Below are 14,747 nucleotides of genomic sequence, written 5' to 3'. Positions count from 1 at the left end.
TTGGGCATGCAGGAGGTGAACGTGTCGCATTATTCTGTACCGACGTATACCTGTACCGACGTATATAAATGTCATAGCATGTTCAAGTCAAGCCTGAACAATCAGGAAAATGAGTTTCAACGTAGGTGCAGGCTTTTACACACCATCTTTATCTCCATAACACACCCTACAGCTAACGCATATAACGGAGGCAGGAAATTTATGCAAACAAATGAGCATATACACAAAAACACTCTGTTAATCTCTAGCCCGCCGAACACTTCTGTACGACAAGACACGGTTTCCGCCAGGAGTCAAGCGCACTGGAAGCACCAGACGCATTGTTGCTCGACAAACACGACGCATACAGGTAGCGTAGATATCATACACGTCGCTCTATCTCTTAACTAACCACGCTCTGTTTACACACACATAGAAGGAACCAACCAGCTCGACTCAAAAAATATGACGCTATCATTCGACATCATCCTCACGACATCATCCTCCACCTGACGGTTCAGAGAACAGAAACAGCACCGCCTCTCTCAAGTTATCTTCCAAAGATGAAACAAAACGCAGGAAAGATCAGCACAGCTTGCATGCACGGCCGTAAAGGTAGCATCGCATAAAACTCACTGAAAAACAATCTATACAATTCAATACATACATCTCTGCCCATCTACCACTTTTAAACATACATCTCTACCCATCTACCACTGTCGCAATCCCGAAAGATAACGGGCGTTGGAGCTACTGCACGCGCGCGGGAGAGGGGGAAAACGACGTCAGCACCTCAGAACCTGTCACCGAAAACCCTCTGCATAAAATACACACAGGTACACACAAAAAATGCACAAAAAAGTACACACGCATTAACACTCCACTCCGCTATTAATGCAAGTTGCCAGCCTGGCAGGCAGGCATACAAACACGCCTCCACACACGAGCTTTCTTTCTAATACTACTCGACAGCAGCGACACAACTACGCATAAATGAAACATTTTAGGCAGCGCGCACGGCTATTTTTTCACGATAGGCCACAGCCGCACAATGACTGTCGTGATAGCGGCGGCGACGCTTACAGCAGCCAGGAGCAGCAGCAGCAGCGGCAGCAGTGTACACACACGGTGGTGGATCTTCAGCGGTACCAGTAGACCTTCTCGGGGCCACTCTCATCCGGAGTCACCCACGTGCACGAGCCCAGCTCCTCCCACAGCGACGCTTACAGCAGCCAGGAGCAGCAGCAGCAGCGGCAGCAGTGTACACACACGGTGGTGGATCTTCAGCGGTACCAGTAGACCTTCTCGGGGCCACTCTCATCCGGAGTCACCCACGTGCACGAGCCCAGCTCCTCCCACAGCGCGCGGAACACATTGCGATTGTCATATGCATAATAATCGCCCAAAACCTGAGGACAGCAGCAGCAGGCGGAGGCGGCAGTGGTGAGGGCAGCAGCAAATGTAGTGTACGGCACGACTGTGACGGCATGGGTTGGCTGATGACATGTTGCCTTGACGCGAGGCAACCAACGGCCGATGGCTTCGCATCGCAATAGCTGCTTCCCACAATAACTTGAGTTGAACCTTTCCCGTCGTCAGCAAAGATTACGTGGCATAAGCATATGACCGACGTAAAACCAAAACAGTGGCGAATCGCTTTGGTCAAAAACTCGTGCTATCATAATTCGATACGGCGTATTGCATTGTATGCGCTCAGCTGCGCGGAGATGCCGTCACAAGGTACTTATTTGCATCCACAAGGGCTTTTCGACGCAGCTCGCGTCACGGGTCCAGCATACAATGCGCTTCGACAGACACAAACACAAACACACAATCACCGGGCTCTTGTCATCACTCCATTGTTGCAGCATCCTTTATACACGTCGTCGTAGACTACGGAGGACTAATTCGCTCGAGGGGAATGCCGATGGTGGTACACGCGCGGTAACGTTTTGTTCGCATACCATCAACGGCATTTCCCTCATCGCAGCTCTGCAGACCCACACGCACCTTTTTGATCGCCTGGGTTGCCTCCTGGGCATGGTAGTGTGGCATGTACGAGAACAGGTGATGCGCCACGTGGGTGTCGCCAATGTGGTGAAACACGTGATCCAGAATGCCGTACGAACGGTCAACGGTGGCCATGGCACCTCGAAGCCAGTCCCACTCACCCTCGCCGTAGTGGGGCAGTTTAGGGTGCGTGTGTTGCAGGAAAGTGATCATAACCTGGAGGGAATAACGGAGTTGAGGATTTGCGCACGCGGATGGATTTTCACGGCGGCTTGTTGTAGGAGAGCTCACATGCACCGGGAAAAGAAAATGTAAAGGCTCAACGCGGATTCGCGGGACCAAGATTCGCAGAATTCACAAAGTCCATTAAGGTGGAAGCAACATATACCCACTCTCCTTCGCGCTCCTTCACGATTACGTGGGGGTGATGAGGATGGCTGAGATAACCTAAGCCATGACGTGCAATTGTGATTTAGGATAGGATACCTTTATTCTTTTCTTCACACGACGGTTATCGACCCGTATAGTTTTATCCCCTGCTAAGGCTGCTTTATGCATTATGTTTAAGCTTTTCAGGTCCTCCAAATCCCCTCGGATCTCAGCCGCCACACTTTAAAGTCATTTGGTGCAATATGAGACGAAAGCAGTTATGTAATGAAATTGGAGTCAAACGTGGGGATGGGTTCAGGAAACAAAAAAAAGTAAAAGGAGGCTGGCATGTGTCATTTCGGGTGAGTTCCTCACCCCCACTACACAGCTATGAACACCCTTGTCGTCTGGCCCCGCTTCATGTTTTGGACAGCTTCCGTGTACGGCACCCAGGTACGGCATTACGTGCAACGGCTGTACGAACTCACCAACCAGTGGTTCACGACTAGGTAGGGAATGAGGTAGGTCTTCAGAAGCCACAGGAACCCAAAGGCGCGCGATAGAGCTCCCAAGCCGCCAATCACGGCCACCAGCGCAATATCACTGATGATAACTTCCATTCGTTCGCGCTTGGTGGTGAAGATGGGCGAGGAAGGGTCGAAGTGATTTGCCCAGCTGCGGAAGGACATTCGCATCACATATCAAAAACATTCCAAATTGCTGGGATAATATAGCAAAGAATAAAAATGATTTGATGAGGTGACCTTTTCTTGCATTCACTCATCGTATAGTACTAGTACTCCAGCGCCACCTACCTCCCCTTACTCTCACAAACCCTCCAGCTGCCCCCTCGCCTTTCCCCCTTCCCTTCCCCCTGCTACCCCCTCTCCAGGTCTTCCCACCAATAACTTCCCCCTTCTTCACTCCAACTGTTCCGTTACCCATTCACCCACAGCTCACCGGTCGTAGTAGTGTCCCGACACATTGAACAGCAGGTAGAGTGGCCAGCCTAGCACCTGCTGCACGAAGATGTGACCCACCTTGTAGATGGGGTTCTTCTGGTACCAGGGAACCTGTCGAAAGGGAAAGGTATGACATGTGAAATAGCACTTAAGAGGGTGAGGGGGGCGACAAGGATGGAATTCTGGCAGAACCTCCCCAAAAGCCAGGCAGCCCGACTTCATGCCATAACCAACCATTGCTTGTCCTTCTTCCGACGTACCTCGCTGCCCGGCGGCTTGATGGTTGGGACGAACACCTCGTCGAGATCGGTACTACCCGTGTGCTGGTGGTGGCGCCGGTGGGAATGTTTCCTGTTTACATTACCCAGCGACATTGGGACATGGCGACGGGGGACGGCGGCGACGTTAGCACTGCAGCGTGGGTAGTCTGGGGGGAAGGACCCATCTGGCCATTAAGGCCAAGGATCCGGGAAATCCTGCGGTGTCCGCAATACAGTCCTTCCTAAAGCTTAGGCACTTGATGGCTGCCACTGTATCTGCAGCGGGGCCCCCGTTGTACATCCCTCATAAATCCCCCTCCTCTTACCAGCTGTAGTAGGGCACCAGCAGTAGCGAATGGAAGACTAGACCGACGGCGTCGTTGAGGGTTTCCGAATCAGAGAAAGCACCGTGGCCGCATTCGTGCGCGATGACCCAGATGCCGGTGGCCACAGCCCCCTGCCAGAACCAGTAGGTAGGCCACAGAAGACCGTATGCTAGCCACCTAGCACGGGCAAAAGAAATTGAACATGGAGTCCGCAAGTTGATTATACCCACTTCAACGTGTTACGCACAAAAATTGCGTCCATACTTCAGAGGTAAGAAAAGGTCCGGGACTCATTTAAGGCATTGCTGGCGGAAAGAGAGGTTGGCGGGCTTCCTGAGAGACGGTGGCTAGCCCCGCCCTCACTATATCAACCTCTGCGTAGGTGTAACCATTCTTTTGGGATACAACCCAGGCCTTACGTCCAGCAGTGCGTGTTGATTACCAACTATGTACTTATGGAGAAAGGGCACACCTTGGGACAGCTGGATGATCGATCCAGTTCGATGCGTAAGCCATCAGGCCGCAAAGCAGCACATCGACGACCTGCACCGTACAAGCAGCTCGATTTTATGGTTTTGTGGCGCAGTAGGAGCCGCTTGCTTTCAGTAGCAATGGAAAACGAGTGAAAAGAAGACCTAAAGTACTCCGCCTTTACTGACCAAGTAGCTCAGGCTCTTGGCTGCAGACCTCTTGAAGCAGTGCGCCGGAATGGCCTTGCGGATTTCACCAAGGGAGAACTCAGGCTTGCTCGAAGGATACCTTTCCCTACGTAAGCTGCCGTCCTTCATCGGCGAGGGATCAGGGGGCGTTGTCGGAGCGGCTCCCCTTCGCTTAATGACCCCCATTTTGAAACAATACAGAGCTCGTTAATCGATCTAAAAATGTGCTTCCTCTGACAGCCCGTAATGGGGGGTATACCGGGCTAATCAATCTATAATGTTACTGCCTTCCAAATGATCAGAACTCCGTAGCACAGCTCTGTGATCAAAGCAAATAACATAAAACACCTTTGTAGGCCTGGGATAGCAAATCGGGCAACGACCTCATGCGGCCATTTCTCGTACGGGCGTTAACCCTTGTCAACTCATTTCCCCTCTGCACGGCCTCAACAGCCTCTCTTGTGATGCCAATTTTGCATCAAATTCGCATCTAGTAAGTAACAGTTCTGAAGCGGTTAAGGATTTGGCTCTGGTAATCGGTTGCGTTATGCTTTACACCGTTTTATCTCTCAAAGCAAACAGCTAGCGTGTCTTCGTCATGCTGAAGTGTCAGATAGAAGGGGGGGCAAGCGTTGCGTGCGTTGCATTGAGTTGCGTGCGTTACGAGGGTTGCGTTGCATTGAGTTGCGTGCGTTACGAGGGTTGCTGTCCAAGCCAACCTCGTTCTCATACAGTCCCCTCGCCCACACCTTCACTCGACCTGTAACGAGCATGAGCCGTTACATTGCTCTCATTCGCCTATTTGTTATCGTTCGCCTTTGTAATTCTGTACTCGCGATCGGGCCCACGCTTTACCTGTTGCGCTTTGCCGTACTTGCGTCGGTGAGCAGTCAATAAGACGGCTCACCAACCATCACTCGGGGGCCTTCGGTCCCATCAGTCATGTGGAGGGGCCATAAATAGGGCGACGACAAGGTTTTACAATGGTCATCAAGACGAATGGCAGGACTGGGGGCGAATTTGAGCCCAAAGAGGGTTCAGTGAAACAAGGCTGTCCGCTGTCAATTGAGTTGTTTGGACTTTTCATTTAAGCCCTTGCCGATGACATCAATATGCATGAGGGTGTTAACACCGCGGGGGCCCGGCCAGGGGATGCACCGAAGGTTTGCAATGAGCGAGTGTCCATCCTCCTCTATGCCGATGACGTTAGCCTCCTGGCAACGACACAGGAGCTGCTCAAAATCGTGGACATGTTTTGTAAATAATTTGGGGTGCGACCTCGTTTTTGCGAGTGACAGCGACGCAAGGAGTGGTGCTCAAGCATCGTGTTGTGAGCTCAGGATGGCTGGTGGTGCCGTACCAGCTAAGAAGGGTGCGCAATATCTGGGTATAGTGTATGGACCAGAACGGTCGTTTCGTGCCGGCCGCCAGCAGTTGTACGACATAGCTAGGGCAGCTATGTTCGTGCTGAGTACAACATTGGATAAGCTAAGTTGTTCACCATGGATGTGAGGATGAGGTGTTTTGATACTCAGGTACGAGCAATACTGTTGTACGGTTGTCAAGTGTGGGGGTTTTGCTTATATTGGTTGAAGTCTTGGACAGGCTCAGAGGCGAAGTCATCCGAGTAACCTTGCTGAGGGGCCCTTCGAGGCATGTCTGAAAGGTGGAGCGGTGCAGCTCCAGGCATCGTTCATGCGTCAAAGTGTTGGAGCTGACAGACCAGTGCGCCGCCTCCTGTTCGCTGAATTGTCACGGCTTCCTCTACACTAACCACGTTTTCAAGCAGATTGTGACGTTTTGGAACCGAGTCTGTTGACAGCGTGGGTCTGTGGCACACCAAGTTTTGCGACAGGAGATCGCAGAGGCTCTTAACTCCGAAGGGGGCGGAATGGGGTCACCACTCCTCCGTTTTCTGAATTTTCTTGGGCATGACGTATGGAAAGAGGCGCTGCAAGAGGCAGATGAACAAGTGGAATGGCTGATTAATAGGCCATTGCCGGAAGGTGTGGTATCGGAGTTCAAGGATCGGTTGATGAGCGGTTGGAATCGTACGCATCTAGATGTCCACTCAGACGTGTACACGTACCCATAAGCACCCGGGAATCCACACGGTAAAGTATAAGCATTGGATGGGTCTGGCGGATGAGTAAGCGGGCAGGAAGGAGGTGCTCCCGCATGTTACAACACTTATCCCGCGTTCAGCGAATTGTAAGCTGATGCAGTTTAGGCCTTGCTGTTGGACGTTGGCGGCGAACAGAGAACGCAAGGGGCGGCGTTATGTACCTAGGGAGGAGCTGGTATGGCCCTGCTGCGGCACTGATAGCCAAATTGAAGATGAGAAGCATGTCTTGTTGGACTGTCCGGTGTACGGCGAATCTGATATGGATTTCCCACGCTTTGAGGATATGAAAGACACTATGATGTGGGAACCTGAACGCCTGGCAAAGATGCTGGAGCGTATGTGGTCCCACCGCAACTCTATCGTTCGCTTTGGTCGTTAGTCTCCCTTATCACTTGCTTTGTCTGGAGTGGGAGGTAGAATAGTGCTTAAAGGCGATCTGGCAGCCCTTGAGCCCTCGGCTCGTATTGGGCGGTTTGCAGGTACGGGGTACGCAGCCCCACGACCATGTAACGCACACACACACATGCATGTGACAAGACAGTATCCGGTCCCGAGCGCTCGCCCCGGTGTGACGCCACACTAGCATATCAACACCCACCCAAGTCATGGTACCAGATACACACAACCCAAGCACGCACCCCAGCCCCGACCAACTGGTCAAAACGGCTTTCACGTGAGAATGCGGTCAAACTTATCACACAGACCACCAAAGCAAAATTAGCTCGCGAAGAGGGACCAAGAAATACGTCCACAGCAACAACCTACGTAAAAACCCCATCGCCACAACGTCGAACAAGCCAAATGACAATCAAGGCACCATGACGGCGAATCAGGCAACAGCCGGCCTCATATGTTTTAAAACAAAGCTTCTTCATTGAACAGTTGCAGCGAGCAACGCAAAGCACACCGTAGCAACGCAGCAGTGTCACCCAAATGTAGCCTCCAGCCTGTTTCGTAGCTGCCCGCCACAAAGGCTCACCCCGGCCTGGGTCTCAGGCTTCTCACACTCTCCCCGAACTGACTCGGAACAAGGCATGACCCCCCAGCACCCGTCAGCCCAAGGAGACAGAAACCGTCGCCGCCTGTAATCACTCGGCTTTCCTTTCCCATCGCCCTTCCAACCCAATGACACGGTTAGATTTTCGAGGTCAGACCACACCAACAGCACTGCATCATCGCGAAGCGTCCCCTAACCACCAGCCTAGCCAGCTGATCGACGGCCGCGGCCGCGCCCCCGGCCCCCACCTTCCTGGGCCCTTCGACCGTTACGTGCCCCCCACTCCTCATCCCCATCTTCCTCCTCGCTGCTCTCGCTCGCCAGCAGTACCGCCCAATTATGCGCGCCCTTGGCCGCCCGGCGCCGCGGCTGGCGTGTAGCACCTTCCGGTCCCCCATTCCCATGATTATCCAAACCCCGTACGCCGTTGCTCCCTCGTCGCGCCGCCCTTGCGGACCTTCGCGTCCGGGCACTGGGGCTAGCGGCTTCCTCCTCTTCGTCGTCATCATCCTCCCAGTCCTCATCTTCCTCCTCCATGACTGTAGTCCGGCTGGCGCGGCGACCGCGGCCCGCGCCGCGGCCACCCTCCGCTTGGCCTGCTTGCTGTTGCCCCTGACCCTGCGTTTGCGTCTGCCGCGGTTGAGCCGCCGCGGGCAGCTGCACGCCGTGCAGGTGGTGGTGCGCCTGCAGGTGGTGCGGCCCCTGCGCCATAATGCCCATGCCGGCCAGCCCGTCCGTCAGCCGCTGACACGTCTGCAGGCCGAGCCCAACGCCGCCGCCCGCCGCAAGGTTCAGGTTAAAGCCCGCCAACGACTGCGGGAAGCCCTGGAGCGATTGGAAGGCAGCGGGCAGGCCGCCAATGCCACCAAGACCTCCGAGGCCCCCAATACCGCCCGTTGCCTGACTTTGCAAGGCGCTAGCTAATGGTATGCCGCGCGAGGACGCGGCGGCTGCAGCGGCCGCAGCAGCAGTTGAGAACAGTGGCGGTTGTTGCTTGCCCTGCTGCGCCAGGCCGCCAACGGATCCACCAGCAGCCGCTGCCGCTGCCGCAGCGGCCGCCGCGTTGGCAAACACCTGCGCCGCAGGTGTGCCAGCCGCCAATTGCTGCAATGCACTGGTCCGCGCGTTGCCCATGAGGTTGTTAGCGGCGTTCTGGCCACCTGCCGATGCTGCAGCGGCAGCAGCGAGCAGGATGGAAGTCGCAGCGGCCGTGAGCGCATTGTTGGACCCACCGGTGCCTGCACCGCCACCCAGACCTTGCATACTTGTCAGGAACTGCATCGACATCGCCGGGGACTGGGCAAGCATGGCTGCCGCCGCCGAGTTGCTGAGCAGCGCAGGTCCAGCGCCTGACGACGCACCAACGGACATTGCAAGTGGCTGCGCTTGGCTTGTTAAAGCCGCCACGGCAGCCGGAACTGCCCCAGATGTCCCCGTCGCAATCGTTTGTGCTTCCGTCGTGGCTGCAGCAGCAGTTGCAGCTGCCCCGGTCGCGGCAGCCAGGTTAGCAGCGCCACCGTTACCGGCGGTGGTAGAGGCGGCAGTCGCGGGAGTGGAGTCCTGCTTAGTGGCGCCACGCTGCAGCTGTCCTGCAGCAGCGTTTGGCAGCGGATGATCACTGCGATTCGCAGTTGACTCTTGTGCTGTTTGCTCTGCAGCGCCCGATCCCCCGGCATTTGCCGTCTGGACCACTGCAGATTCAGTCGGCGGAGCTTCCACCGATAAGCCTGCCGCAGCCGTCGCAACCGCTTCCTCCGTTTTGCTGGTAAGTTTTGCGGAGGACTCTACAGATGCCTTTGTAACAATTGCGGCGGAGGATTGGGGCTCCGCGGCATTTGGCCCAGACGGCTGCTTTGGCTTTTCTGCCAGCGACTGCTGTTGTTGCCCGACTTGCGTTTGGGGTTGGCCTTCTTGCTGCTGCGGTTGCTGCTGAAGTCCTTGGACGCTTGGCGCTACTTCCAGCTGGCCACCAACGGCAGGTGGTGGTAGTTGCTCCTGCGCATCTGCCGACTGCATTTCCAAGGACCCCGGCTGCTGCTGCTGCTGCTGTGATGAATGGCCTTGTTGCTCCCGTGCCTCAGTCGGCGCAAGCACCGGTACCGAGGGCGTCAGCTCCTGCGGCTTTGCCTTCGATGGGCAATGTAAAGTAATCGGCAGCTCTGCAGCAGCAATATCAGCAGCTGCTGTCCTGCCCTCTACCGGCGGGACCGCTTGCTGTGGGGTTTGTACCGACGAAGCTTGCGGACCAGAAGGCTGCTTGTGCTGCAGCGACGGTAGCGGTTGTGATACCTGTTCGAGTGGGACTTGCGACTGTGCTTGTGGCAACGGAGGCCTTCCTGACGGTGCGGCCGGTGACACCGACACTGGAGCTGCTGCTGGTGGCAGAGGTGCAGCAGTCGTCATCGCCGTCGTCATCGGCAGAGATGGTGGCCGCTGCAGCGCTTGGCCTTGCGCGCCGGATGGCGACGGCTGCAGTACAGTAGGGGGCGACGATGTGCGCTGCGCGACGGCCTGTTGCACGATGACAGGCTGGGACAGTACCGGAACGCTCGCCGTCGAGCCGGGTGTGGGCGGCATCGCCGTAATACCCACCATTGGCGGTTGATACGGTTGGTACGGTTGGTAGTGGCCGTACGTTGCGGACGGTGGCGCGCTGTCCGGGCCGTCTACCTGCAACTCTGGTGATACAAGCGTCAGCCCTTCTTTAAGTTTAAAGCTGCTGCTATAGCGCGGGGTCTTGTTGCCAACCTTAGCACGCTCCTTTGCCTGGCTGGCCGCTGCCCCACCACCGGCCATGTTAGCCTGGTTCTGCTGGCCGCCTGAGGCATTGCTGCCTCCCTTGTTACGGCGCCGCTGGCCCTCTGCAAGTGCATGGCGCAAGCAGCAAGTTTGATATATGCCGCGGAGCAAAGCCCAGCAAGATGATTGTGCGGTGAAACCATCGTTTTCCGGACATGGTTCCCGCTGGTCTGACCGCGGTGTGTGCTTGTTATGCACGTGTGACCAGAAGGGGTAGTACCCGACACCACATACACAGCACAGTACAGCTATAATGGGCTCAGATGGTCGTACACCCGCGCCGTACGCACCCTAACTATCCCTGAGAACCCTGCTTCGCCTGCTCTCGCCAAGGCCATGAACAGACTGGTGCCACGCATCCGCACGCAGCGCCGTACGCACCTGCGACTACCGCCGCATAACGCCGATGCTCTTCCTCTTCCATAATACGGTGCCGCGCCGCATAGGCCTCGTCGCTGGTGTCTTCACTGCTGCTGCTGGACCCCTCGTCGTCGCCAGCACCGCTGTCGCTGTAGGCCCCCATGATAGCAGCAGCTCCCCCGCCCACGCCACCCCCGACTACCGCCCCTCCCTCATCGTCCGACGTGCTCAGCACACCGCGACCGGCGCCGGGCCCCATGCCCATGTCCTCGTCGTACTCCTCGCCAGACGCGCATAGGCCCCTTCGGCGTCGCTTTCGCAGGACTACCTGGATCTCCGGAGGGACCGTATCGAGCGCAGCGGGACCTGCACGCCGGATCCAGCAGATAGGGCGCTTCACAATGCAATCCAGCAAGCATTATCCGTAGCCTTCTAAAGCGACAATGCCAGGGGCTAATGCACGCTCTCGGTCACAGAATGCTAGTTTTAAGCCTGTCTTCCCTCCGCCGGAGTACAGCCCCAGTCAGCATCCCAAGATAAGTCCTCGCCGTAGAGCATGCATTGCGCATCAAAACACAACTCCGTTGTAACTAATGTAGTTAACCTAGGCTCCGCCAGTCAACCAGGTCTGGATGTGCGGCGTAGCTGACCGCTGTCCCTACCACATTTTACAACCGACTCATTTCGAGGCTGGGTAATGTCTACGCCCGCCTTTGTATTTTTTGCCGCAACGGCTCCACATGCAGAGAACTTACCTGTCGTATGGTAGTGCTGAGACCAAGTGGTTGCCGCCACGATGCGCGCACGGAACTCATCCGGGCCCAACTCACGGACAGGCGGAATGACAATGGCGGTCACGGACTGCGCAGCGTGAACCACGACAGGACATGATAAGGGACATGAGCATGGTTTGAGCAAAACAGTGGCATAAAGCATACGGCACATACGCAGTGCTAGCACTACCTCCTTCTAGGTCACAGCAACCGCCTTTCATAAAGGATTCATAAGCCGTGAAGCGGCAACACACGAGACGGAGCTGGTGGATTCAGCGCTACCTCTCAACGATCCCACTGTTACATAACCGCTTCTGCTGTCCGCTCCACCTGCTTTTCATCTCTCTCCCGCTAAGCTCGCAGTAAATACCCTGGCCACCGTATCGGCCATCTAGCCTGGCCCATGTTCCCTGACGTACCGCGCTCCGGTCCAGCGACGTACGACCATACGACGCCAATGGCGTGCCTATGTCGCCAGCCAGCAGCTCCACCTCGCTGCGTTTTCGTTTGCCTCCGGTGCCAGTGCTCTTGCAGCTGGGCAGGCCCATCGAGTCAAAGCGCGTCAGGACCGTCAGGCTACCCGGCCGCCGGCCCTGGCCGCTGGACTGCCGCTTGACAGCTTCGTGGCCGGCCAAGGGCCCAGAAGGCAGCATCTGTGTTCCTGGCGCTCCTGCCGTTGCCAACGAACCCGAGCTTGCAAGTTGGTAGCTGGGGACACGGCTGGCACAAGGCCCGTGCGTCCGGCCCACGGCCAGCCTAGTGGGGTCAAACTTGTACGTATCCTGCAGCCGCGCTCGCACGACTGAAAGCCTCTGCTCCAATAGCTCCAGGGACGCGAAGATTGCGCCTGACAGCATCTTGTCTGACTCCCCTTCGTCACAGGGCGGCAGCTGCTGCGGTAGCAGCGGTAGCGGCTGCACTGCTGGTCGCCCGGGACCCTGCTGCGACTGTGACTGCCTGAGTGAGGCTGCCTGGGGCTGCCCAGGCTGCGACGGCGGCTTGGGTGGCGGCATCGTGCGGCAGAGCTCCTCAGAGCGCCCTGAAGCGCCCGAATCTGAAACACCGGAACCTGAAGCATGCAGCTGGCGGTCGGAGTCACAACGGACGGCGGCATTGGGGCCGGCCGCCTGGGGTGGGTCAGCAGGAGCGTCCGTTTGAGCCACCGGCGTCGAGACGTCATTGACCAGCGGAGAGGCGGCCGCAGCTGGGCCTTGCGTCGACGGGCGGAGCCGGAAGTAGAGAGAGCTAGATACGCGGCCTGCAGACATGAACTCTCCTGCTGCAGAGACCAGCGCTTCCCGCTCCGCGCCGCACGGTGCAGCTGCCAGGCCGGCTGCCGCCGCAAGCAACCCCACTGCGGGCCGGCCCAACCCCGCATTAAGCGCATTGCCGACGATGCCCTCCTCCCCCGCTGCCTTCCGCTGCTGCAGCCAATTGATCTGGGTCTGTAATCGCTCCTGCTGGCTCCGGAGCTCCCGCATCCGCAGCTCTAACCAACGAGCTCTGAGCTCTACAGGCCGGCGTGCCTGCCGCCACTCCTGGCTGGGTACAGGGATCGTGCTTTGTCCCGCAGCTCCCTGCGCAGCGCCTTCCGCACTTGAAGCACCACCGCCGCCGCCCCCTCGCCCATCTCCTTTCTGTCTCTTAGGACAAGAATATGGGATACGTACGGCGGCTGTCCGTAGCTGCGAGAGAAGCGCGTCCAACGGCAGTGCGTGCGAGGGTCCCAGCCCCGGCAGGCTTCGGCTGGCCGCTGCAGCCGCTGTCGCGGCCGCAGCATCCGTACCCACAACCAGCAAAGGCTGATCATCTTCATCGGATATGTAGCCGACTAGCGGATCACGTGGCGCCGGCGGAAGCAATATGGCAGGGAAGGGCTGTCGCGCCTTGCCTGTCGTAGGACCCGACCCGGTCATCGGCAAGCCGGCCCCGTCAACACCGCCCTCTGGTGACGGTGGTCCGGACATGCTGGTTCGCGGAACGGCAGCGTCCAAACCCATCCCTTCGCCGTTCTGCTCTGGCGCTTGCAGAAGACCGGATACAGTTGCGGTGCCTATCGGAGACGTGGCGATGTCCATGCGTCCTTCAGTAACTGTTGCCGACGCGCTGGAAGCCGGGGCCTGGGCCCCCGCAGCCTGCCCTGCAGCCTGTTGGGCTCCGAGCGGGTGCAGCACCGCAATAGCTTTGCGGACTTCCAGCTCATAGTTAGCCAAGACTTTGTTACCATTTTTCTGTAAGTTTAACGCTGCCCTATGCACAAGCGTTTTGTTTGAGTTGAACCGGCGAGCGTTCTCATGGATGAGGTTGAAGTCATCCCGCAGCTGCCGCCACGTCTGGTATAAACCAGCGGCAATCTTCTCACGCATATCAGCGAAGCACATTGGCTGCTTAATTATGCTGTAATAATTTGGCGCCTCCTCTTCGCGGACTGGTCGCTGAAAGAAGCCCTCCTTGTCCAGCATGGCGATGCGGTTGAGAAAAGCCAGCAAGTACTCCGTCGGCTGCTTGAACGGGTCAGGCATTGCGCCTGGGGTATCGAGGCTGCCCGTTGTCCGCTGCTGCATGGTAACGGGCTTCTCCCTTGCTAAAAAGCTGCCAGGCTGGCCGAGCTCCGGGACAAGAGCTCACGGAAGTCGCCAACAGCAGACTGGTCTGGAAAATGAGCAGCGGTGAAAGCTGTAACTGCTATATTTGCCAGTCTTCCTGGAAGCCACGCCAGCACTTCAGGAGCGCTGAACGTAAGGACAAGATGCGCCGCGCTCAGCGGCTAGCCCACTACCCCATGGCCTTGCGGGGCTGCGGGAGCTCCCAGAGGTCCCCAGTGTCACCCTAAATGCCTGGAAACCAGCAACGCTTATGGAGCTGAGTCGCCCCCGGCGTTGACAAAGCGGAAATGGCGGGGTTGACGCAGGCGCAGTCCGCCGGAGACGCACTGCACTTCCACCGAGCGTTTATGGCCAGAGCAACCCTAACTGCTGGTTGCTTACCACGCCAAACGCCTGAACCCTGATACAGTGCGACCTTCTGAGGCTGAAAAGCAGATGCCGCACACCAAGTCCGAGCTGACAACCAAATTCAAACTTTTCAGCACGTAGCTAAGCCGCCTGGTCTCGTCAAAATAGTAAAGG

At 57.0% G+C, this 14,747-nt stretch overlaps 2 protein-coding genes across 2 annotated transcripts; both read right to left on the bottom strand.

Moving 5' to 3' along the window:
- Positions 1-1,262: 1,262 nt before the first annotated feature.
- Positions 1,263-4,694, bottom strand: VOLCADRAFT_66373 (fatty acid desaturase, delta-12; the record flags this gene model as incomplete). Its single annotated transcript, XM_002955813.1, has 8 exons — positions 1,263-1,388; positions 1,990-2,205; positions 2,847-3,033; positions 3,319-3,413; positions 3,551-3,671; positions 3,907-4,083; positions 4,379-4,449; positions 4,566-4,694. The coding sequence occupies 8 exons, from the start codon at positions 4,692-4,694 to the stop codon at positions 1,263-1,265; spliced, it is 1,122 nt and encodes a 373-aa protein (XP_002955859.1).
- Positions 4,695-13,811: 9,117 nt separating this feature from the next.
- On the bottom strand, positions 13,812-14,141 carry VOLCADRAFT_66369 (uncharacterized protein; the record flags this gene model as incomplete). Its single annotated transcript, XM_002955812.1, has 1 exon — positions 13,812-14,141. A coding segment is annotated over one exon (330 nt), but the record flags the coding sequence as incomplete, so codon positions are not given.
- Positions 14,142-14,747: the final 606 nt, after the last annotated feature.

This window comes from Volvox carteri, assembly GCF_000143455.1.
Source record: "Volvox carteri f. nagariensis unplaced genomic scaffold VOLCAscaffold_55, whole genome shotgun sequence".
NCBI classification, from domain to species: domain Eukaryota; kingdom Viridiplantae; phylum Chlorophyta; class Chlorophyceae; order Chlamydomonadales; family Volvocaceae; genus Volvox; species Volvox carteri.
Note: the sequence above shows the minus strand (reverse complement) of the source record. Positions and strands in the feature narration are given on the sequence as shown.